The sequence below is a fragment of the Ilyonectria robusta genome (genome assembly GCF_021365365.1).
Source record: "Ilyonectria robusta strain PMI_751 chromosome Unknown BGZ61scaffold_8, whole genome shotgun sequence".
In the NCBI taxonomy this organism is placed as follows: domain Eukaryota; kingdom Fungi; phylum Ascomycota; class Sordariomycetes; order Hypocreales; family Nectriaceae; genus Ilyonectria; species Ilyonectria robusta.
In genome coordinates, this window is record NW_025764442.1 from 2,966 (window position 1) to 23,269 (window position 20,304).

At 53.6% G+C, this 20,304-nt stretch overlaps 9 protein-coding genes across 9 annotated transcripts; 6 read left to right on the forward strand and 3 right to left on the reverse strand.

Annotated features, from left to right (window-relative positions):
- Positions 1-551: 551 nt before the first annotated feature.
- BGZ61DRAFT_493144 (uncharacterized protein) lies at positions 552-2,342 on the forward strand (the record flags this gene model as incomplete). The annotated part of the gene is made up of 5 exons (XM_046250612.1): positions 552-575; positions 784-1,080; positions 1,259-1,769; positions 1,844-2,039; positions 2,090-2,342. 5 exons carry the CDS (start codon positions 552-554, stop codon positions 2,340-2,342), a joined length of 1,281 nt encoding a protein of 426 aa, XP_046105048.1.
- Positions 2,135-3,126, reverse strand: BGZ61DRAFT_217852 (uncharacterized protein). The gene is made up of 2 exons (XM_046238063.1): positions 2,250-3,126; positions 2,135-2,156 (listed from the first exon to the last, which is right to left on the reverse strand). The coding sequence occupies exon 1, from the start codon at positions 2,988-2,990 to the stop codon at positions 2,532-2,534; it is 459 nt and encodes a 152-aa protein (XP_046105049.1). The 5' UTR covers positions 2,991-3,126; the 3' UTR covers positions 2,135-2,156; positions 2,250-2,531.
- A 1,182-nt stretch (positions 3,127-4,308) lies between these two features.
- On the reverse strand, positions 4,309-4,984 carry BGZ61DRAFT_449486 (uncharacterized protein). Its single transcript, XM_046245621.1, has one exon. The coding sequence runs from the start codon at positions 4,773-4,775 to the stop codon at positions 4,569-4,571; it is 207 nt and encodes a 68-aa protein (XP_046105050.1). The 5' UTR covers positions 4,776-4,984; the 3' UTR covers positions 4,309-4,568.
- A 270-nt stretch (positions 4,985-5,254) lies between these two features.
- On the forward strand, positions 5,255-7,168 carry BGZ61DRAFT_531374 (uncharacterized protein; the record flags this gene model as incomplete). The annotated part of the gene is made up of 5 exons (XM_046253693.1): positions 5,255-5,734; positions 5,781-5,905; positions 5,958-6,083; positions 6,135-6,218; positions 6,277-7,168. 5 exons carry the CDS (start codon positions 5,255-5,257, stop codon positions 7,166-7,168), a joined length of 1,707 nt encoding a protein of 568 aa, XP_046105051.1.
- Positions 7,169-7,762: 594 nt separating this feature from the next.
- Positions 7,763-8,158, forward strand: BGZ61DRAFT_449489 (uncharacterized protein). Its single transcript, XM_046245622.1, has one exon. The coding sequence runs from the start codon at positions 7,870-7,872 to the stop codon at positions 8,047-8,049; it is 180 nt and encodes a 59-aa protein (XP_046105052.1). The 5' UTR covers positions 7,763-7,869; the 3' UTR covers positions 8,050-8,158.
- Positions 8,059-8,250, forward strand: BGZ61DRAFT_350197 (uncharacterized protein; the record flags this gene model as incomplete). The annotated part of the gene is made up of 1 exon (XM_046240206.1): positions 8,059-8,250. A coding segment is annotated over one exon (192 nt), but the record flags the coding sequence as incomplete, so codon positions are not given.
- Positions 8,251-11,845: 3,595 nt separating this feature from the next.
- On the forward strand, positions 11,846-13,588 carry BGZ61DRAFT_476825 (uncharacterized protein; the record flags this gene model as incomplete). The annotated part of the gene is made up of 1 exon (XM_046248838.1): positions 11,846-13,588. One exon carries the CDS (start codon positions 11,846-11,848, stop codon positions 13,586-13,588), a length of 1,743 nt encoding a protein of 580 aa, XP_046105054.1.
- Positions 13,589-16,439: 2,851 nt separating this feature from the next.
- BGZ61DRAFT_350303 (uncharacterized protein) lies at positions 16,440-17,258 on the reverse strand (the record flags this gene model as incomplete). Its single annotated transcript, XM_046240215.1, has 1 exon — positions 16,440-17,258. One exon carries the CDS (start codon positions 17,256-17,258, stop codon positions 16,440-16,442), a length of 819 nt encoding a protein of 272 aa, XP_046105055.1.
- Positions 17,259-19,259: 2,001 nt separating this feature from the next.
- BGZ61DRAFT_303310 (alpha carbonic anhydrase) lies at positions 19,260-20,240 on the forward strand (the record flags this gene model as incomplete). Its single annotated transcript, XM_046238709.1, has 3 exons — positions 19,260-19,379; positions 19,458-20,014; positions 20,066-20,240. Coding segments are annotated over 3 exons (852 nt in total), but the record flags the coding sequence as incomplete, so codon positions are not given.
- Positions 20,241-20,304: the final 64 nt, after the last annotated feature.

Here is a 20,304-nt window from a genome sequence, read left to right on the forward strand (position 1 = left end):
ACCCGGCAACCCAATCCCGCATTGACGTGCAATGTAGGGTAGCTGCAGCCCCATGAAGATCTCGGTGAGAATGGCGAGTTTGGCATCACGTGACGCCCCTCAGCCACGAAGAAGCTGTGGAGTGGCGGGGTTTGACATGGAAATCGACGACGCTGCGTTTCTCACGTCGCAACGGTCCCGGCGAATGGCAAGATGCCACTGGCAAAGAGACCATGTCTCCAGTGTAAAGGTGGGACAACTCCCGAGACTTGCCTCTCGTGCCGCGTGTTGTGCTGACTTGGACGAAACAGAAAAACATGTGAAATGTAAGTCTCAGAACTGAAGCCCCAGAGCCACTTTGGTCTGGCCCGCTGCCCGTTTCGCCCTGCTTTTGACAGGGATACTGAAGATGGACTCTGCTCCCTTGGACGGCCTGTGCTAATTCTGCATAAAGGCGACGAAGCTAGACCAAAATGCCGTCGCTGCTATACTCGGAACCTGACGTGTACTCGTCCTGCTAAAAAGACCGTCTTCCGGAACGCGTCCACGGCGCCCTTCAACAACGACCAGCGATGGGTGAGCGGCGAGATCAAAGAGTGTGAGTTTCAGTCCGTCTCTGGCTTGCTTGTTTCGAACCAAGACTTACCCCCTGCAGTCTGCGTTGATGCTCGAGGTGCTCAGGGCGATCTTTCACTGAGTTCCGGTGCCATCCTGGGTCCGTCTGCAGTGGCTCGCAGTGAAGAAGCGGCCCATAGCGAGGCGTCTTCTCTACAGAATACCTCACTGTTTGACACTCTCGCCCAGAGACCATCTCTCGATGCTCAAGATGCGGCTCGCAGTCCTCACGGATACAGGCATCGGCCATGGCAAGGAGCAAACGCAGATTCGCCCAGCTCAACCACCCGCTCCGATCTTTCCACTCGCAATCCAGAAATATCCTCACAGCCCTATGGAAAAGCCCACGACAGGATCGACGAATCGTCTCTTTCTCCCAACACTCATTTCCCGCGCCCGCGGACTGGAGAGTCCGCCGTGTTTCCCCTGCAAGATCCCCAGGAGGCTTGTCTGCTGAGATACTTTGTCGAGGAGCTGTCACACTGGGTATGTAAACGCACAATGGTCAGTGATCAACCTTTACTAACACGACCAGTTTGATCTTTGCGATGAAAAAAGACACTTTCAATTGGTTGTCCCTATCCGGGCTAGACATCACCCTCCGTTGCTGTACGCCATCTTTGCCCTAGCAGCCCGCCACCTCACTCGCCTGCCGAGGTTCAAGACACCAAACGGCATACTGTACCAAGGACAACTTCTGCCGAATCTGACGCCGCACGACGCTGTCGAGTATACGTTGAAATGCATACCGGCGCTTCGAGATTTCCACACCATCCAAGACGACGAGCGCCTCGAGAGCATCATCGCCACGGCCGTCATTCTCCGACAACTTGAGGAAATCGATGACGAAGATGACGGCGAGGACCGGCAGGGTAGCCCGGGTGAGAGTCCTGGGGAGTCTCGACCGAAACACCAGGTCAACTTCCTCGCCATCATCGACGCAGTACTGCGCAGCGCGCCTTCGCAGACCCTCTTCGGGCGCCGGTCACTGATCCAAGCGGCGTACTGGATGGCGGTGAGGCAGGAGATTTTCCATTCCTTCACGCGACGGCATCCGCCTCAGATGACTCTGGAGCCAGAATACGGCCAGGGCGCATCCAAGGCCAACAAGATTGTGCTACACACGGCGCAAGTAGCAAAGTGGCGTTTGTCTGATCGCTCCGAGCAAGAATGGCGTGAGTTTACAGCTTCCCTGAGCAGTTCCACGTCTCACCTCTCTGTGATGAATGCTAATTGACGAATTTCAAAGTGCGGCTTCAGAAACAGGGCGAACAGCTCGAGGAAGAGGCCGTTCGTGACATTCAACCCTTCTTCACCCGCAAAGCAGACCGGTCCAATGGGGAAATATTCCCCATTATCTGGTACTCATCCGCCCTTGAGGTGACGAGCATCCAGCTTGCAATAATTGCCAAGATGGTTCTCATGGCCGAGAACCCCTTCCTCACGTAAGTCGCCTCGCACCAACTCAAACCTGCCAACGTCTAACGCTTCACAGTGGCCAATCAACAACACGTGCGCGATGGCGAGAAATTGAAAACGAGGTTAGACAGATGATCCTCGACCTGTGCGGCATTAGCCTGTGCCATCCTGCCTGTCCGCCGGCACTGGTCCACACGGCGTTCGGGATGGAGCTCTACGGGGACTTTTTCACGGACCATTACGAGCGGCTTGCGTTGCGAGGCGTGGTGGAAAAGCTCCGAGACGCCCGTGCCTGGCCCGTTAAGAAGTTGTCCAGCATGTTTCAGTAAAGGGCCGGAGAAGAAGAAAGGCTGGATCAGACCTCCTATCACAGTTGCAATGAAAGCAGTCGCAATGAAAGAAGAACAAGCCGCTGTCTGGGCGTCACTTCCACCTTCTTCCTGTCGGTCCGAAGACGTCCTTGCAAGCGGCTTGCCAAGAAAGCCGTTTCCCGTGGTGGTCTTGAATCACATCTGCAGTCAATTTACAATCAATATCATGTGAACAGCAAGAACTTTCAAGACGGCTCGACTGACGTAGCAGCTTGCAACTGCCCCATCCGAAGCGCGGCAGGGGTTGAGGTTCCAATGCCGGACTGGCTGCATGGGCCCTGGATGAATGGCGATCCCCCCCACAAAGCAATCTCTGAGCCCCCGCAGCCCATCTGTCAAGTCTCCGGGTGAAAAATCGTTCCTGGAGAACTTGCGGGAGACTCGAGAGGGACGGCCAGGTGGAGCGAGGACACGTTGGGCGCGTTCCTGCAAGCCACATGCCATGCAGTGCTTACGGGGTAAGCACTTGAAGATTCTGCTCCCGGATAGATGGACTTGCTCACCCGGTTTCAAGTGCAAGTACGTACCGCAGGCTTGACTTGTTTGCGGGGTACGGGTATGGTTCTGAGCGAGAACGTCAGTGCCATGGCTGTCAGATTTTGTCATGCGGATGCTAGGTACCGTGGTTGTGGGTGCATCGTTGATTTGATGGCCATGTTGATCGCAGCTTGTTTTCTAATCATCCCATCCGTCCCGCCGGAAATCAGCTCGGCTCCAGGATCAAGGGTGACGGGAAGCAACTATTGAATATCTAATTGAGATCACCTCGGAATCGATCAACTGCAGGGAAAACCCGCATCACCGCTAAGCGACGACCGGGGGGATGAGTGTGATAGTGCTGGCCTCAGCTGCTAACCCACGTCAACGCTTCGGGTTTTCATGCAGCCGACAGCACGGGAAAATGAGGCCATCAACCATCCATGGGTGTGCTGTGGCTCGGTCGCACCTTGTGGACCCGCGGTGTTAAGCGACCTGTTTGCCCGCGGTGGTGGCTGTGGCTTTTTGGGCAGGGATCGACCATCACATCGAGTGGATGGATGGTTACTCCGTCAGTCATTGATGCAAGTGGCAGTTGAGAAAACAGCGCGTTTCTCAGTCTAGCGAGTTTCACACGAAGAGGGTGCTCGCGTGTGGTTCGGGTTTGACCAAGACGGATGGCTGACGTGCCCAGACGTGCTAAGACGTTGGTCAAAGGCAAAAGCGCATTGAACAAAGATGCAATTGTGTTCGTCTCTCAGACATGGGGAATGTTACCTCGTCAAGTCCCAACGACGCATGGGAGGAAACTCGATGCGCTCCACTTCCCGCTCCCCGTCCCCGTCATCCCCCTGACTTGGCCTTGGCCAGATTTGGCATCCTTGGACTGACTTGGTGCTTGACCTTGGCCTGACTTGGCAATGAGCCGTCGCGGTAGTGACAAGCGTGGGAGCGGCGTCATCGCAACGCAATCGGACGTAACAGCTCCGACACCCGGTGCGAGATAAAACGCGCGCCGTGAATGCTGAGATGTGAGAGACGGAGAGAACTAACTCGATGGGAGCATTGATGCAGGGATGTGGCAGGAGGCTTTAATGGCAGGTTAACTACATTTGGCCTGAGTGCTTGAAGTGCTTTGCCGTGAATAATAGCAGCAACACTCATTAGGCTTGCGGCAAGGGCCGTGACGGGAACTGCTCCGCAGCCAAGAAATGATAAACGTGCCAATTTGCCTGGCAATAAGGTCATGGGCCTTATTCACATGGACCGTTTTGTGATATGTCTCGGCCGCTCTTCCATGTTATCGCGTGTTCATTCCCCCTCGCATGGAAGCCACAGCACGCTATCGTGGGGGAAACAAATTCTTCGGCAGGCAGGTTTTGAAGCCACGAAAAAAAAAAAAAAAAAAAAAAAAAAAAAAAGCAGCCATTAATTCGGCATGCGGGACCAGCCTTTCTCGGAGATGCTGACTGGCTGTAGCGGAGAGAGGAGGCTTTCAGGCGTGGACGAAAAAAGAAAGGAAGACGCGGAAAGGAGAACAAGTTGACTGGAAAAAGGACCAGACTTTGGCACGTCCAGCCAACCCCAAACAGGGCACGATGCTCAGATAATGGCAAACGCCATGGCCGTATTTACCGGTAGTTGATATTCGTCGCCGGCCAAATGCGCGTCTGGTTGGTCGGCGCCGGGGGTTGTCTTGTCGATCCCTCAGCAATGTCTCAGCCGCGAAATGTTCCGCCCTTGCAGCGCTTGGCGAAACGAACGAGGGGGACACGACAGGAACCCTAGCTTGATTGTGCGACGATCTGCATTGAGCAGCGTCATGGCTAGCTGAACCTTGGGGAGCCGGCTAGGTCCTGTTGCGTTTGGCTCGTTGTTGGGGGAGTTCGTGGGCCGCTCTGAGCAGCTTGTCATTTCTCCGGTGTGATGGATGGGGTGGTTGACCTGTCAGATTGGGCGTTGTAAAGGGCAGCCCTGTTGCCAAAGAAGGGCGGATCGTCGAGATCGAGACCCTGGTGACCCCCCCGTGATGGCTTGCCGAGCTAGATTCCAAGAACCAGGGCTCCCCTGCTCCTCGTCATCCGCGGTCGATGGCAGAGGAGGGAGGGATGAGGGAGGTTATAGCTCACTCGCATCGTCTAGGATCCTGGTGAATCTCTTCTTTTCTTTTCCTTCTATCCCTGGGGGTCGTCTATCCAACACGATACATAACTGATCCATCTCCGCTTGCCCTCAGCATCGGCATTCACCACATTCCTTCGCACCACGTTCATTAATCATTAATCAACTACGCACGCAAGCACGCCACGCCTCGCACTCCACCTCGCCCAGCAACATCGCCCAGAGTTACTTTCAGTCTTTCCTCCGCCGTGTCCAGCGTCCCTCCAACCAACATGGCCGAGTCCGGATCGGCCGAGCCCCAGCCCCGTCTGGACGGCCTCGGCGTCTTCTGGATCGTCTTCGCCCTCTTGTGGACGCTCGTCGTCGCCGGCGGAATGACCTACCTGTACCGCCGCCGCGACATGCCCATGCTGCGGATCCGCGGCCTGCCGCTGTCGTTTAGTGCCATCGTCCTGCTGCATCTCTACTGGGGCGCCGTGCAAACGGGCTACTGCTACGGCCCTATTTGGCCGTCGTGGGTTGAGTTCTGGATCATGAACATCTGGCTCCCCTTTGGCATCGCCCTGTTCCACGCTTCCAACAGCCGCTTCCTGCACGTTGCGAACTCGCAAAAGAAGCGCTTCGCCGAGGAGCAGGACATGAAGCCTCTCAAGATAGACCGGGCCAAGCCTACGACTCTCCTTGGCCGCTTCCGTGCCCTCGATTACACCCGCAAGATCCTGCTCTTGGTCGGCACTGGCATGGCCTTTCAGGTACGCCACCCCGTCTATCCCTTCCGTATCACGCTGACCATGGCAGCTTTTCCTTACCGTTTTCATGTTTCTTGTCTCGCGAAAGTTCCACCACTCCTTTGGTATCCCGGGAACTGAAGTTACCGGCACAGAGTCACAGCAAAAGTCCCAGATCTCCCGAGGATGGGAATGGTAAGCCTCGTACCGACACAGATAACAAGTACAGTCACTCACACATATCCAGGTGGCCTTCGGTCTTTTGGCAGTTCTTCTGGGCGTGGCTCATCGCACCCGTCATTCTCTGGAAGGCCCGCGGTATCAACGACACGCAGGGATGGAGATTCCAGACAATCGCTTGCTGTCTTGCCAAGTGAGTGCGACTCATTCTAGTCGATAGAAAACCCCCGCTGACCGAGACAAGCCTTCACGCTACTCCCATGTGGCTCGTCGCCCTGTACGTCCCAGCCATGGCCCCGGTCAACGACGTCTGGATTCCTCCGCAATGGTAAGTTCCCCTACCTAGGGCTGGCTCGAGGGGCGCTTGAGGCGCTGACACTCTGCAGGATTGCCATCTCCATTATGCTGCTCGAGATATTCACCATCTTCTTTCCATGCTGGGAAGTGATGAGGCACCAGAATCTACGACAGGAAACCCTCGACTCCATTGCGCAATGGGAGCTGAACAACAAAGGTCTCGGCAAAAGCTCCCGATCAGTCGCCACTGGTTCCACGACGATGGCTGGCTCGGTCCTCACTGCCTGGAGCAAGGACGGCTCCGTCAAGACCAACTCGGGTGAGAGCATCCTCACCATGGGCGCGCTCGAGTACGTCCTCGAGCGCAACCCGGAGCCGCTGCAGAAGTTCTCTGCCCTGCGGGACTTTTCCGGCGAGAACATTGCCTTCTTGAGGAGCGTCGCCGAGTGGAAGTCCTCGCTGCCGCCGTCGGCTCAGGGTCCGGAGAAGAGCCAAGACAGCGTCACGCAGCAGCTCGTGCGTGAGCGCTTCAACAGTGCGCTCCGCATCTACACCAGCTTCATCAGCTCGCGCGACGCCGAGTTCCAGGTCAACCTCTCGTCGTCCGACCTCAAGAAGCTCGAGTGCATCTTTGAGAACTCGGCGCGCATCCTGTACGGCGACAAGCAGGAGGTTGACCCGGCAACCCCCTTCGACGCCTTCGGGGGCCCGGCCAAGGTTGAGTCGTCGTCGGCTTCCTCCAACGGCTCAGAGGTGGCCATCATCTCCGACTCCTCCTCGGGCCACATCGGCGACATGGCGCTGTACTGGGGCGAGATCCCCGACGAGTTTGACGAGACCGTCTTTGACGACTCCGAGGCCAGCATCAAGTATCTTGTCTTGACTAACACCTGGCCGAAGTTCGTCAAGGACAGGCGGCTATCTCTCGACTCGGATGACAGCGTCGAGTCGGGCAACAATGTTCTCCCAACAGCTAATTGAGGGCGGTTGGTCTAGGAGTTTGGGATAATTGGGAAGGGTCTACAGTCCTTGAATGTATAATGTAACTATTGACTGCGGTCACTTTCTTAGCCATGGGCCTACGATATCCTACCGAAGACTGCATCTACTATGCTCTTCGATACCTTAATGCACTGGTATTCTTGTCACAAGCGACGATGCATCATGTGTGAGACTGCAAATGGCGCGTGAATGACTCGGCCAAGCACCATCCAGCAAGTCTGATCGGGTGAGAAACAAAGCCCGCGCTATGCTGAAACCCACCGTCAAACCTACGACGCAAAAAATCTCACAAAATGCGACTTCGCCAGGTGTCTAGGCTGTGCCTCCATTCACACTAAAATGCTGGGTGGGATATGCCATTGGCTTGGCGTACCGACTAGTTGAAGTCTTACTACGTCCCTCAGCCCTAGTGATAGTGCCGCCCACCTAGGCAAATCGAATGATCGGTGGCATTCATAGCGTTGCCAGAGTACTTCACTCAAGTCTAGTGAATGTAAGTCTGATGTCAACGTTGTCTTGGAGGAGAAAGGGAAAACGGCACTTCATTATGCGGTGCCAATCCCAAGCTGCTCAAGGCAATACTTGCTGCCAGTCCGCTGGTTGATCCCATCGACTTCGATAAGTTCACACCCCTACTAGATACGGCCAGCGAGGGCAACGAAGAGGTCAGAGGGATTCCAATGCAGCACGGCGCGGATGTCAATTACAAGGTAGATGGAGGCATGACTCTCTTTGGTGCCATTTTTCGAAATCACCCATTGGTGGTGAAATTACTCCTTGAGTCTGGTGCGCGAGTCGACACACGCTTAGGCGACGTGGAAAAGACCTATCTGAGCCATATGCACCTAGCTGCCCTCTAATGTCGCACTGAAGTGATCGAGATCCTCCTTGACAACGGCACCCTGATAGATGATGATGGAACTTCCCTCAAAGCACCACCAATTTTCGCTGCCATGGAGTCAGGTAGCTGGGAAACCTTTCAGCTACTCGTCTCAAGAGGCGCCGATCTTTCTAAAACTACTTGCACAAGCGAAAACTTGCCTAGTCCCTCAACAGCTTAGTCGCAGATCTTGCGATCCCTCGCCAAGGGTTTCGATCCGAACAAGCGGGATGCTGAGGGTTGAACAGCATTGCACTGGGCGGCCGCTCGTGGCCACCTTGAGAGAGCAAGAATCTTACTAGAGGCTGGGACGAGATAGTTTGATTGTACGCCATCGTGTACAGCTGCAGATTGGCAAAAAAGGAACCATGAGGAGGCTCGCAAAGAAATGCCGGCAGATATGGCGCGGCAAGCCGGCCATGACTGCGTTGCCAGCTTGAGAGACGAACATCTGCGTAAATAGTGAATTAGTCCGTCTCAAATGGTAGGAGGTAGGTCTGGAAGCACACAATTAGGCGAAGACTTGTTGGGCTGTTTCCCTCTTGGTTGACCCTGCTATTCGGGATGAGTGAGTCTAACGACAAGAATCTGACAGCAAGCTTGCTAAGAGAGACTTTTACATGTCAGAGAGGGATCAGAAAGGTTACGGCGGGGATCTGGCTCGATTGATGCGCGCCATATGCTGGGAAGGCTTTTTGTTTATTATCATTGAGATTGGGCATGGTACCTGTTTATATTTTAATTGCCATGCCTGTTCTACGGTGCTAGCTTCAACTACCCGATCAGTATGAGATAAAGACGTTTCGTCTTACGTATAGGAATGCTGATTCGAATGATAATTGAAGGTTGAATGTTTCTGTACTTATACGAAGCCACACAATGCATCGTCACTATCGAAGATCGACTTATACACACCTTGACCCAGCGTGCCCGGGGCATCTTTTCATGACTGATCTGGTAAATCCCCCCTGCGATTTTCTTTCTCGTTTACCACCTTAGAATCTTAAAATTGCGATCAGGGCCTTTTTGTTCATTTCCCTCAACCTGAGTTTCCTTCAGTTCTTGGAGACTGGCACCGACCTATGCAGGTGAGGCCTAAGACCACTCTCGGTGTAGATTTGTGCATGCGGGGGCCTGGGACGCTGTATACATCAGCAGCGAGGCTGAAGGCTTCATCTACGGGAACCAAACAAATCCATTTGATCGTGAGGATGGAAGTTCTCATACAATACAGGTCTAGAGGCGGGGATGGAACGAGATAACTTTATCCCGGTTCTTAAACGACCTAATGGAGGAGCATAGAACTGAAGGATGTGGAATGATGGGCGGTGGCAATGATTCATGGCCTAAGCCGCAACCTGTTGGAAGATTTGAAAGCCATAATTTCGACGGAAAGTCATTGATGTAGTTTAAAGTCGGTATTACGTGCCGAGGTTATCTTGAAGTAGTCGTAGCTGACAGACCGGTTCATGCATAATTAGAACTCTCCGAAATAAAGTGCCGACATAGTTGTTTCTCAAGCATTCAACCCTATGTTTTTGAACATCCTATCCGCATCATTAAACTTCATTCACCCCCACCGCCTCCACCGCCTCCATCTCCGCCACCCCCGTCTCCTCCACCATCACTGCTGAAGAAAGCAAAGCCAAACCATGTTCCTCCATGAGAGCTCCCGTGTGCGTGGTATGCTCCGTATTTTCTTTTCTTGGGTCTTCGACGCTTGAAGCTGGAGGCATCCGTCGTCGCTTGGGCGGTGCGAAATTCGCGGACGTCGAATTGGGTTTTTTTTCTTTTTTGGAATGGAAGGCACATGGTCACTGAATATGAGGATACAAAGACCAGTTGTTGGAAGGCGGCTGCTAATTAATGGAAAACTTTGCGTTGAAGTGATGCGAAAGTGCTAGAGTTATTTGTTGAGGATGCAAGGCGGGAGGCTGCCCAGTTATCTAGAGCAAGGCGCTTTTGACCATATTAAATGGGTGCAAGCTCTCAGTCCCGTGATGTAACCGACACATCCATGGTCTGCTGTACCAACCACACACAGCGCCAAGCAGAAACGCCAAGTAACAGATGTGGGCCAACCCAGCAAGGCAGATTCTTGCTCAAGCTCAGCCGCACGCGGCACAGTTGATCCTTATGTAGATCTCGGCCCACATTCGAGAGTCCGCTGGGAGGAAAGTCACCAACACGTCACCAGTCTCAATGATGGAATATAAATGGTGCTGTGAAACGTCTCGAGTCAGAATGCTGATTATACAGATGCCTTGTCACGATTACCAACGAAATATAAACACAGTGATAGAGTCAGGATACAATCATGACGGACCACTGAGATCCCAATCAGCCGTGACTGTTGATTTTAGGGGCCTTACAGGTCTTATAAAAGTCTACAGAAGTCCATCAAGGCCCATCACATTTACTTTTTCTCTCCTTAGATAATTTTACTGGCTTGGAATTATCCTACCGTGCTATAACCTTAGCTACGTAGGTTTCTGCAAGTACCACATATACTCATACGAGAAGACATCTTTCTTCATTTGGCAACACAGTCCATGTGTTCAAGCCTTCCATTTTGTCACAGCGATGTCGGGGGGTCAAGGTTGAGCTGGTACCCACGGGTGGCAAATGGATATGCACAATCCAGGGTAGCTCTTATTCCAGGTGTGAGATCCGAGCTATACGGTCTAGTGCTTGATCTAGACCTGCAGGAGCTAGGAAATATGGTGAATTAAGCTTCTATCTGAGTATATCTGCTGCTACTCGAGCGAACGTTGTGCCAACGTCGTCGAAGGCATTGTCCTTTATTCTGTATTCGCAACAGGCCACTCAGTGCTTGGGTCGGATCTCATCCAAAAAATGTGTTCGGTGTATTCAACTCGGTGTATTCGATGACCGCTCGGGATTTTGCAAATCGTTGGATGTGGTCGGGCCTTCAAAAGCTTACACTTCCATGTGATGCCGTGGGAGTACGCGTCCATCATACTTAAGATAGATTGATTAGGGCCGGGAACCGTACGCGTATGTGATGGATGAGATTGATTGGAACCTCATGACGTCGATCAATGCTAGTTTCTATCTTTACCGCCTCCTATGTGGGCGCTGGGTCGGGACTAACAAGGATTTCCTCAGGGCCCTTGCCTGCCACGCAAGCAAGCGACCTCGGAGTATCCTGGGAAGGCTTGATAGGAAATTAATTTGATGTCACCCCAGATTTCGCATCCCAGACAAAAACATTAGGATGCCTGTCCTCTAAGTTCTTCCAGAGTTATTCCGCGGAACATCTTCCGGACACTACCGGCACATTGCCGACGCCCTGCCGGAACACTCTCCGGGCTGAACGCATCCGCCCACCACATCTCCCTTCATTTTACGGTCGGTCCTACTTTGTTTCACCTATGTTGCTCTAAAGGGCTATTATGGACTGTTCTGGGCCATCATATGCCATTCTAAAATGTGTACCCAATTCACGATCATTGACTTACGTCCTCATCACAGGTGCTGGGGTCGGACTATCGGCGGACCATCGGCGGCGGATTGGTGACGCAAGACTTATGGGGTAAACCAAGTGGCTCAGGACGGGCTTACGTAGTCGATAACCTAAGTAAATGCGCCCATTCGACCTATGAACTAGTTCAGAGGCGTTATAAGAAGTCCGCCAGAACCGTTAGTCTACTTTAAGAACCAGTCTTATAGTTCTGACATACACTCATTAACTGAGAGCTCTTTACCGCGCTCGTTCTTACATTCACTTAGTTCCGATATCCACCTAACCTAACATGCGTCAATCCTCGCGCGCAGTTGCCGTTGCTCTGGCAGCATCCGCGAATGCGGCAACCCTCGCGGATGTGTGTAGCGTCTCCAACGTGCAGGCGGCCATCCCTTCGAACGGCACCCTGCTCGGCATTGACCTGATCCCCTCGTCCGTCACCGCCAGCGCCGTGTACAACGCAACTTCCGGCCAGGGCAGCACCACGACTTACACCTACTGCAACGTCACCATCTCCTACACCCACACGGGCAAGGGCGATGAGGTCATCCTCAAGTACGCGTTCCCGAGCCCCTCTGAGTTCCAGAACCGCTTCTACGTTGCTGGTGGAGGAGGCTTCTCTCTCTCCAGCGACGCAACTGGCGGTCTGGGATATGGCGCTGCGAGCGGTGCCACGGACGCGGGTTACGACGCCTTCAACTACAGCTATGATGAGGTTGTCCTGTACGGAAACGGATCCATCAACTGGGATGCCACTTATATGTTTGGCTACCAGGCTCTCGGAGAGATGACCAAGGTTGGCAAGGCCCTTACCAAGGGCTTCTACAGCATGGCCACCGACGACAAGCTCTACACCTACTACGAGGGATGTTCCGACGGTGGACGAGAGGGTATGAGCCAGGTCCAGCGCTGGGGTGAGGAGTATGACGGTGTCATCACAGGCGCCCCTGCTTTCCGCTTCGCCCAGCAGCAGGTCCTCCACGTATTCTCCTCGGCCGTGGAACAGACACTGGACTACTACCCGCCCCCTTGCGAGCTTGCGAAGATCGTCAACGCCACCATTGCCGCTTGCGATCCTCTCGATGGCCGAACCGACGGCGTCGTCTCCCGAACTGACCTCTGCAAGCTCAACTTCGACCTGAGCTCCATCATCGGCGAGTCTTACTACTGCGAGGCTACGACCAGCTCTTCCCTCGGCTTCGGTTTCAACAAGCGCGCCCAGGGCAGCACCACCAGCACCACCCCCGAGCAGAACGGCACCGTCACCGCCGAAGGAGTCGCCGTCGCCAAGGCCATCTACGGAGGTCTCCACAACACCAAGGGCGAGCGGGCATACCTCTCGTGGCAGATTGCTTCTGAGCTCGGAGATGCCGGCACTACCTATAATAACGAGACTGATTCGTGGGAGCTTAGCATTCCGTCTACTGGCGGAGAGTACGTCACCAAGTTCGTTCAGCTGCTGGATCTCGACAACCTGTCCGACCTCAACAACGTCACTTACGACACCCTGGTCGAGTGGATGGACATTGGTTTTGTCCGATACCTAGACAGCCTTCAGACCACCTACCCCGATCTCACCACCTTCCAGTCTTCCGGAGGCAAGCTTCTACACTACCACGGCGAATCTGACTCCAGCATTCCCGCCGCTTCTTCCGTCCGCTACTGGCAGTCCGTCCGCTCCATCATGTACGGCGACAAATCAGAGCAGAAAAGTCTCAAGGCTCTTGAGGACTGGTACCAGCTCTACCTGATCCCCGGCGCTGGCCACTGCGGCGCCAACGATCTCCAGCCCGGCCCCTACCCTCTGTACAACATGGAGATTATGATTGACTGGGTCGAGAATGGCGTGAAGCCCAGCCGTCTCAACACCACCGTTTCTTCTGGCGACAACGAGGGCGAGACCCAGATGCTGTGCCAGTGGCCTACTCGTCCTCTCTGGCGAAGCAAGACCAAGTTTGACTGTGTCAACCACGAGAAGTCTATTGAGAGCTGGACCTATGACTTCCCTGCCTTCAAGCTGCCCGTCTATTAGACGGCTTTAACCCCTATTTAGTAGAATAATCATACTACTCATTATTCTGTGGTCACTGTCTTCTAAATCTGTTTCATTGTACCAATCCTGCCATCCTTGATCAGCATACGTTTTAAGAGCACATGTATGAAATCGTCCCAGGAAGATAATTGTCCTAAACGAACCATTATGGTCCTCGATTCTAGTGGAGATGTTTAGGCCCGAGGTTTTTAGCATCACAATGCCTTAATCCAAACCGTTAGCTGCACAAATAATATAAAACTAACCCCAAAACTTTCATTCTGTAGAAATATTGAGCCTTTTAATGATCGCCATCACCAGATGTTACATACAAAGCAGAATTCCGATACGTCGCCTCTCATTCAGTACCTGGAACTCATTTGTTGGCCATACTAGGAAGGAAGGGTACTGTCTTTACGCCCCCCTACGCTTCAAGGACGTATTTTTATTAGGTTTTAAGCATGGACAAGACCATTTGTCCCAATTAGTTAGACCTTTTTGCCTGGAAAATGGAAAAACCGTTGGTGTATAAATCTTGGCAGAACACGGTTGAGCGTTTTACCGTGACCACAGCAGTAGGAAAGGTCAATTGAGTAGGTCCAGCGACTAGGTTTTCCAACCACTTTTCAAGGCCGCTCTCGCTGCCCAGTGGCAGATTATAATGCACCAGTCTTATTTGGCTCGTCCGCTCCCCAGGTGTCATTCTGAGGAGCAGGCGGACCGCGGTCTCGCGGGTAGTCCTGAAAATGACAGTTGTGGAAACGTGGCCAGGAGCTTGACGATGGACCTCCCGCCTGGAACTTCCTGTCGACAAGCCTCGGCGCCAAGTAAAGGGCGGGTATTGGCAAACAGGCTCAAACGTGCCATAGTGAAGAAAACAAGCGGCGGCAGTGGGTCCAACTTCTCTTTGTGCGTTTCTCTTGGTCAAATACAGCTTTTGCTACCGGATATCGAAGATTTGAGGTGTAACAAGAACCTGGGCACGTGTTCGAATATATTGGTTGTTGCCAAGGGGGCTTGAGAATAATGCCGGTGGTCAAGGCAGAATCATATTGTGCATAACATAAAAGCATCCCAAAGGTGGCTTTTTTACGGTTCAGCGGAATTTGGATATGCATGCCGCTACTCCTAACGACAAGCGAATCCCTGTCGCTCGTCTATGATTTGAAATCAGAGCAATTTTTAAAGAAGCCAGGGTGCGACGCAAGGACACCAGTATCGGAACGGGTTTTGGCACAATAGAAACGTCCCATGCAAATACGGAGTGGTCGTGGTATTCCTCGAGGATTTACTTTTGCAGGCGAATAACGGCCCTTTCTGCCTCACCATACCCCATTGATATGGAGATGTCGAAGACGCCGAGAAGGCGATAGGCAATATCTTCTGGCCAGGTTGTGTGTCGTTCGGCTGCCAAGGACATCTTCGGGGCAGCACTGGCTGATGGTAATTCTCCGCTGAAGAGGAACTGATCATCAATCCCAGTTCTTTTGGACAATCTTGGGGCAGGTCGTTTTTGCTCCCGAGACATCTCCAATTTCGTTCAAAATAGTCGACTTCCTGCGGCGCCAGTAGCTCTTAATGTGTCCCGCCTGTATTAAACCATCATGAGGCTATCAAATTTGTCGCCTGTTGGAACATGATTAGGACCGTTGTGACTCGCGTCCTCGAGGTAAGCAAAACAGCGATGCACCCGCTGGTAGCAGCGAAACATGACGTTGATGGCTTCGGATAGCTCGGCGCTGCTTGTCCAATCGACGTAGAAAGTATCAACCTAGACATATTCAAGAGGTTTCGGGAAGAATTTTATGACGATCTGACAAGACCCGACGATCTTGGTCCATCCTGGCTTTTCGGTCAAGATGAAGCGGGCTGAGTCACGCGCCACGGTATCTGCGAGAGGCATGTAGGGTAGCGCGCCTGCAACCGATGTTGGCATGAAACGGTTGCAATGACGATGAATTTAGGAGAGTTTAGGTAATATATCGTAAATTTGGGATAGGCAGTACGGTAATACAGCTTTCTCAAGTTGCAAGCTGGCCATATAACGAGAGTGAAGGCATGAGGAAGCAAGCGAGGAGTCTGCGCTTTGTAGTGACAGGTCACAGAGCTGCATTTTTATTGACTCTAGCAATCCGTCGCCATGCTTTCACATTCACCCGATGCCATTAAGGACCTGACCTACTAGAAATAGGCTATGGTAACATAATAGTTGAAGTTACTTACAAGAGGTTATTTAATGGGCGTAAATGGGGGAGGAAGCAACTTGGCAGTCCGTAGAATAGGCAGAAGACATGACATGCGACAGGTATTAACACCCATGCATACGACGTTTGGAAACGTGAAGACAGAACGGAATTGTGCACGTATGTATTCATAAGCACTTTTATTCAATTTGAGTTTGGGTTTATTCTTATTTCTTCATGGCTGTCATTGCCGTCGACTGAATTGTAGACACTCGCACGCGGAATCTGGGCTCGACACTAGTGGAACATAATCAGTCAACGAGCTCGCACAAAATCATGCGTCTTCTTCTTACAAGTACCAATGCTAAAATCAATGTATCCGTAAAGCCGAAAGAAAAGCCGACTACGTTCCTTCACCCCTGCAAGTATTTCCGTCTTAGGCAGGTATCACGGCTCTACACCCCCCGATGTCTCTCCAAAAACCCTGTTTCGCAGAATCATGGAACTCTTGCACTTCTGGAAATAGAATACACTCTGTAACTTACATTAGAGCTGAATTCTTACATCGCGTTCGGTTTCGGTTCTTGGAGTGAGCGTTGGTGTTCAAACTAACAGATTTAACCTTCGTTTTTGATCAGATTTTTATTTTAGTTGCATGATGATGTCAATTACTTTCTTAGGTACTTTGCTAGCGCACTGTTGAGTACAACTTGGCCTTCTTTAAACATTTCCGTCCTCTGCGCCTCCCACCCTCCTTCCTTTAGCAGCCTCTCGCCGGGACCAACGGCAAACTGATCATCGCCGTTGACCAGCCCGTCAACCATCCTCTCGACAAACTCTACAACAGGCATGCCAATTTCCCCGCCGTTGACCAGGTCCGGCTGATGGTTCTCGTCGTGGAGCTCCGTCTGAACTGCCGGCGGGAACACCTCGACCATGCGCACGTGGCCCTGGCCGGCGTCGACTAGCTGCTGGCGGACATTCATAATAAACGAGTGGAGCGCAGCCTTGGACGCGTTGTAATTCGGCGTTCGGATCATCGATGGCACGAGGCCCAATGTCGCGCTCACGTATACGATCTGAGCGCGGGACTGAGACTTGAGGTGAGGCAGAAAGGCGGCAGTGAGATACACAGCCGAGGTGTAATTGGTGGTGAGCTCGTCGCCGAGAACAGACAGGTCCAGGGACTCTGGATTAGCAAAGTCAAAGCCCCTTTGAATACCGGAATTGATGACGACGCAGTCCAAGTCTGGGTGTTCGTGTACAACGCCGGCGGCAAATTGCTCGATGTCGGCCAGGCGTGTGACGTCGAAGGCAATTGCGCTGACACTGTCACTACCGTGAGTTTGCACTAGGGCATCCAGGCGACCTTGGCGACGGCCTACAGCGACGACCTTGGTCCCTGTCGCGACCAGCTTCGCGGCAAGGGTCGCGCCAATGCCGGATGTGGCACCGAGCACGAGGGCTTTGCGATAGAGCGGCGTCATGGCGGCTGGCGTCGGGGGAACAACGAACAAAGACAAGATGGTGTTGGTGTTGGTTTCGAGTGTCAATATCGGGGGAGGGAGACGAGGAGATTCCCGCCGTATGGAGAGCGTTGCAATTGGCGGAGGCGAATGCTCCGACTACCAAAGCGTAGATGAGTTGATCAACCGGAGTTTCGGAACTCCCAACACAAGATGAGGCGGGGCATAAGTCAGCTGACGGGGCTGACAAATTGCTAAATTGCTGCTATTTAAGTTATGCTCTGTAGTGCTGTAGCGTTGTGGTGTATTACTCTCTGTGGTGTGCTCTCTGCGTAATACTCTGCCATTGGATCTGCCCTTTGCCTGCTGTTTACCCTGCCATATGCCCTGCCACGCTCTAACGGCAAGCATAACAAGCTTGATTCTTACGCTTCAAACACTGGCAGGGGGATCTCACCTTACTGCGTAGTACAAGCTAGATCGGGCGTTCGGCATCGCCACTGAGGTGTTCCCCCTTTGGGAACCGTCGTCGCGGCGCATACCCGCCGTTCTGGGATGGCCAAGACTTAAGCTTAACAGCCACGGCGGCCAGGAACGAGGCTCAGTCGCAGAATCGACGAGAGGACGTTGCAATGCTTGGCGCCAAGAGAGCGTGCCAAGGGGCTCGGCCCCTGGAAGAACGTTGGAGATTGCGGGACCTTTTGGGGGGGTTTTGTCGGCGCCGAGAACGCGATCTAGTCCCTACCGAGTGCCGACAGGGGGGGAGGGGGCGGGCTTAGGGGGTCGTGGAAAGGTCATCAGGGCCTGATTGCAAGGGGACCAGCTCTTGGCACGCTTCCAGCACCATGGCGGTCCGCTGCTTCGGGCGTGGTGACGGACCCGTTGCGGGCATTTGCTTCAGAGGAGAAGATGATGGCCTTCTTAGAGTTTCGGATCCAGGCTGGACTTGTCACTTGGGCGACTGCGAAACGGACGATTGCTCTGTGGCTCGCGCGTTCCGGTTATCGGGAGAGGAGAGGCGCGCTCGTTTACTTATCCGATGTACGAGGAGGAGGAGGAGTTGGATCCGGCTGTCGCTTTGACCCGTGGCGTGTTGCATCTCCACGCCATGGAAATTGTGCACAGGGGGGTCATTTTTCAAACAAATCCTGCATTGAGCTGCAATGCACACTGATGAAAATCAGTCGCCGTCTGCACATCCGCGGCTGCGACGGGGCGCTCTCCAGATGCAGACGGACAGACGGAAAATAGCCTCAACGCCGCGGAGGAGGTCGGCGACGGAGACTGCAGAGGCCGCTCGGGCTTGGCGTGCCAGCCACATGGTCAGCGTCGACTCTTCACAGCCTCCAAGGCGCTGACTGCGTACGTACGTACTGCCCAGTATTACATTACTCTGCACCGCCGTGCCAAGCCCTCGGGTTTGAAATCAGCCTGCCATGGGTGAGTACACTATGTACTTACTCCCTGGGTGATGGGCCTCAACTGCTCGAGCAGGCTCCAAACCCAAAACAGGGATACCCAAGCATCCCCCGCGTCGCAGGGCGCGTCCCAATAACCGCAGCAATGCTCTCCTCTGGCGTCCAGCAGAGTCAGCACCCAGCTTAGGGCCTGGGCAAACGGCGACCCTGCAGCGTTCTAGACCGTTGAGCAGCCCCCCCTGGAGCTACGGAGCACTGCTGCTATGTACCTGCGAGGCGTCGACTAACTTTGGCTCCCGGCCACAGACTGAACCCTGACAGGACAGATGATGCGTGAGATGCTCATCCCCCTCCCAAAATAACATGGGCAACCCTGGAGCCAGCCAGCCCTCGACCTTCCCAGCACGCAGCAGTGACATTCTCGAGATACATAAAAGCTGGGGACGGGCCCCGATGAGGTGTCATTCTTCATCCAGCTCCTCACCAGCCTTCTCACCATTTCTCGGCTCTCTCTCAACATCTCGCCAGCTTCACGCATTGTATACCCAACCCCTTCAATCACTTTTTGTAATATTTCCCTGTCACAATGGCTCCTCGTGCTGTACTCTTCGGCGTCGTCGCCACCTTTGCTTCCGGCGCCCTGGCGTCCTGCGCTCACGGCACTTTCCTGCAGCCGCGAGCCGAGGCCTTCGTGGAGCCTGCTTTTGGATACTCCGGTTCCAACGTAAGTGCTCGCAACTACACTCTTGTTGCGTGACGTGCGCAATTGTTTCGTTTTCATGTGTTAATCCTCGACTTGCAGGGCCCTGCCAACTGGGTCTCGCTCGATCCCAAGGCCAACGCTCTCTGCGCCACCGGAACCCACCAGTCCCCCATCGACCTGGTGTCGGACGTCTTCTCACTTGTTCCTGGCTCGGACTTGGTCATCGACCTCCCCGACCTGGACGAGGGCGCCGAGTTTGAAAACCTGGGAACCACCGTCGAGGTCGTGGCCGACGGAGCCGGAACCCTCACCGTCGGCGGCACCACCTACACCCTGAAGCAGTTCCACTTCCATCTCCCCAGCGAGCACATCGACAACGGCACCAGCATGGCCATGGAGATGCACATGGTCTGGCAGAGCGAGGCGAGCACGCTGGCTGTTGTCGGGCTCTACATCGACCTTGTCGACCCTTCTACTTCCTACAAGAAGGCCAAGAAGGCCAAGAAGACCAAGACCTCTCCTACCGTGCCTTTCCCTCTGCTTGAGACCGTTCTGGGCTCTGTCAACAAGATTGCCACCCCCGGATCCCACATTACCACCAAGGCTCTGGACATGTCCGAGTTGGTCAGCATTCTTGCTGCCGGCTCTTTCAAATCGTAAGTGTACGCCCAATCCACCTGGATGAAATTAACTAACACCCCCTCTAGATACAGCGGCTCCTTGACCACTCCCCCCTGCAGCGAGGGTGTCAGCTGGTTTGTTTCCACCCAGACTCTGTCCATCGAGATCGGCACCTTCATCAAGTCCAGGAACGTCCTTGGCTACAACTCCCGCTTCCCTCAGAACGCTCCCGGCGAGCCCAACGTCATTACCCTGGCTTCCAAGTCTATTTAGGAGTCGCTTCGTGGCTTGCGCTCTTTTACCATTTCGTATATCTTTGTTACAA

Coding starts and splice junctions, on each gene's coding strand:
- BGZ61DRAFT_449489 (XM_046245622.1), top strand. CDS start 7,870: ATGCAGCACGGCGCGGATGTCAATTACAAGGTAGATGGAGGCATGACT.
- BGZ61DRAFT_217852 (XM_046238063.1), bottom strand. CDS start 2,990: ATGACAAAATCTGACAGCCATGGCACTGACGTTCTCGCTCAGAACCAT.
- BGZ61DRAFT_449486 (XM_046245621.1), bottom strand. CDS start 4,775: ATGACAAGCTGCTCAGAGCGGCCCACGAACTCCCCCAACAACGAGCCA.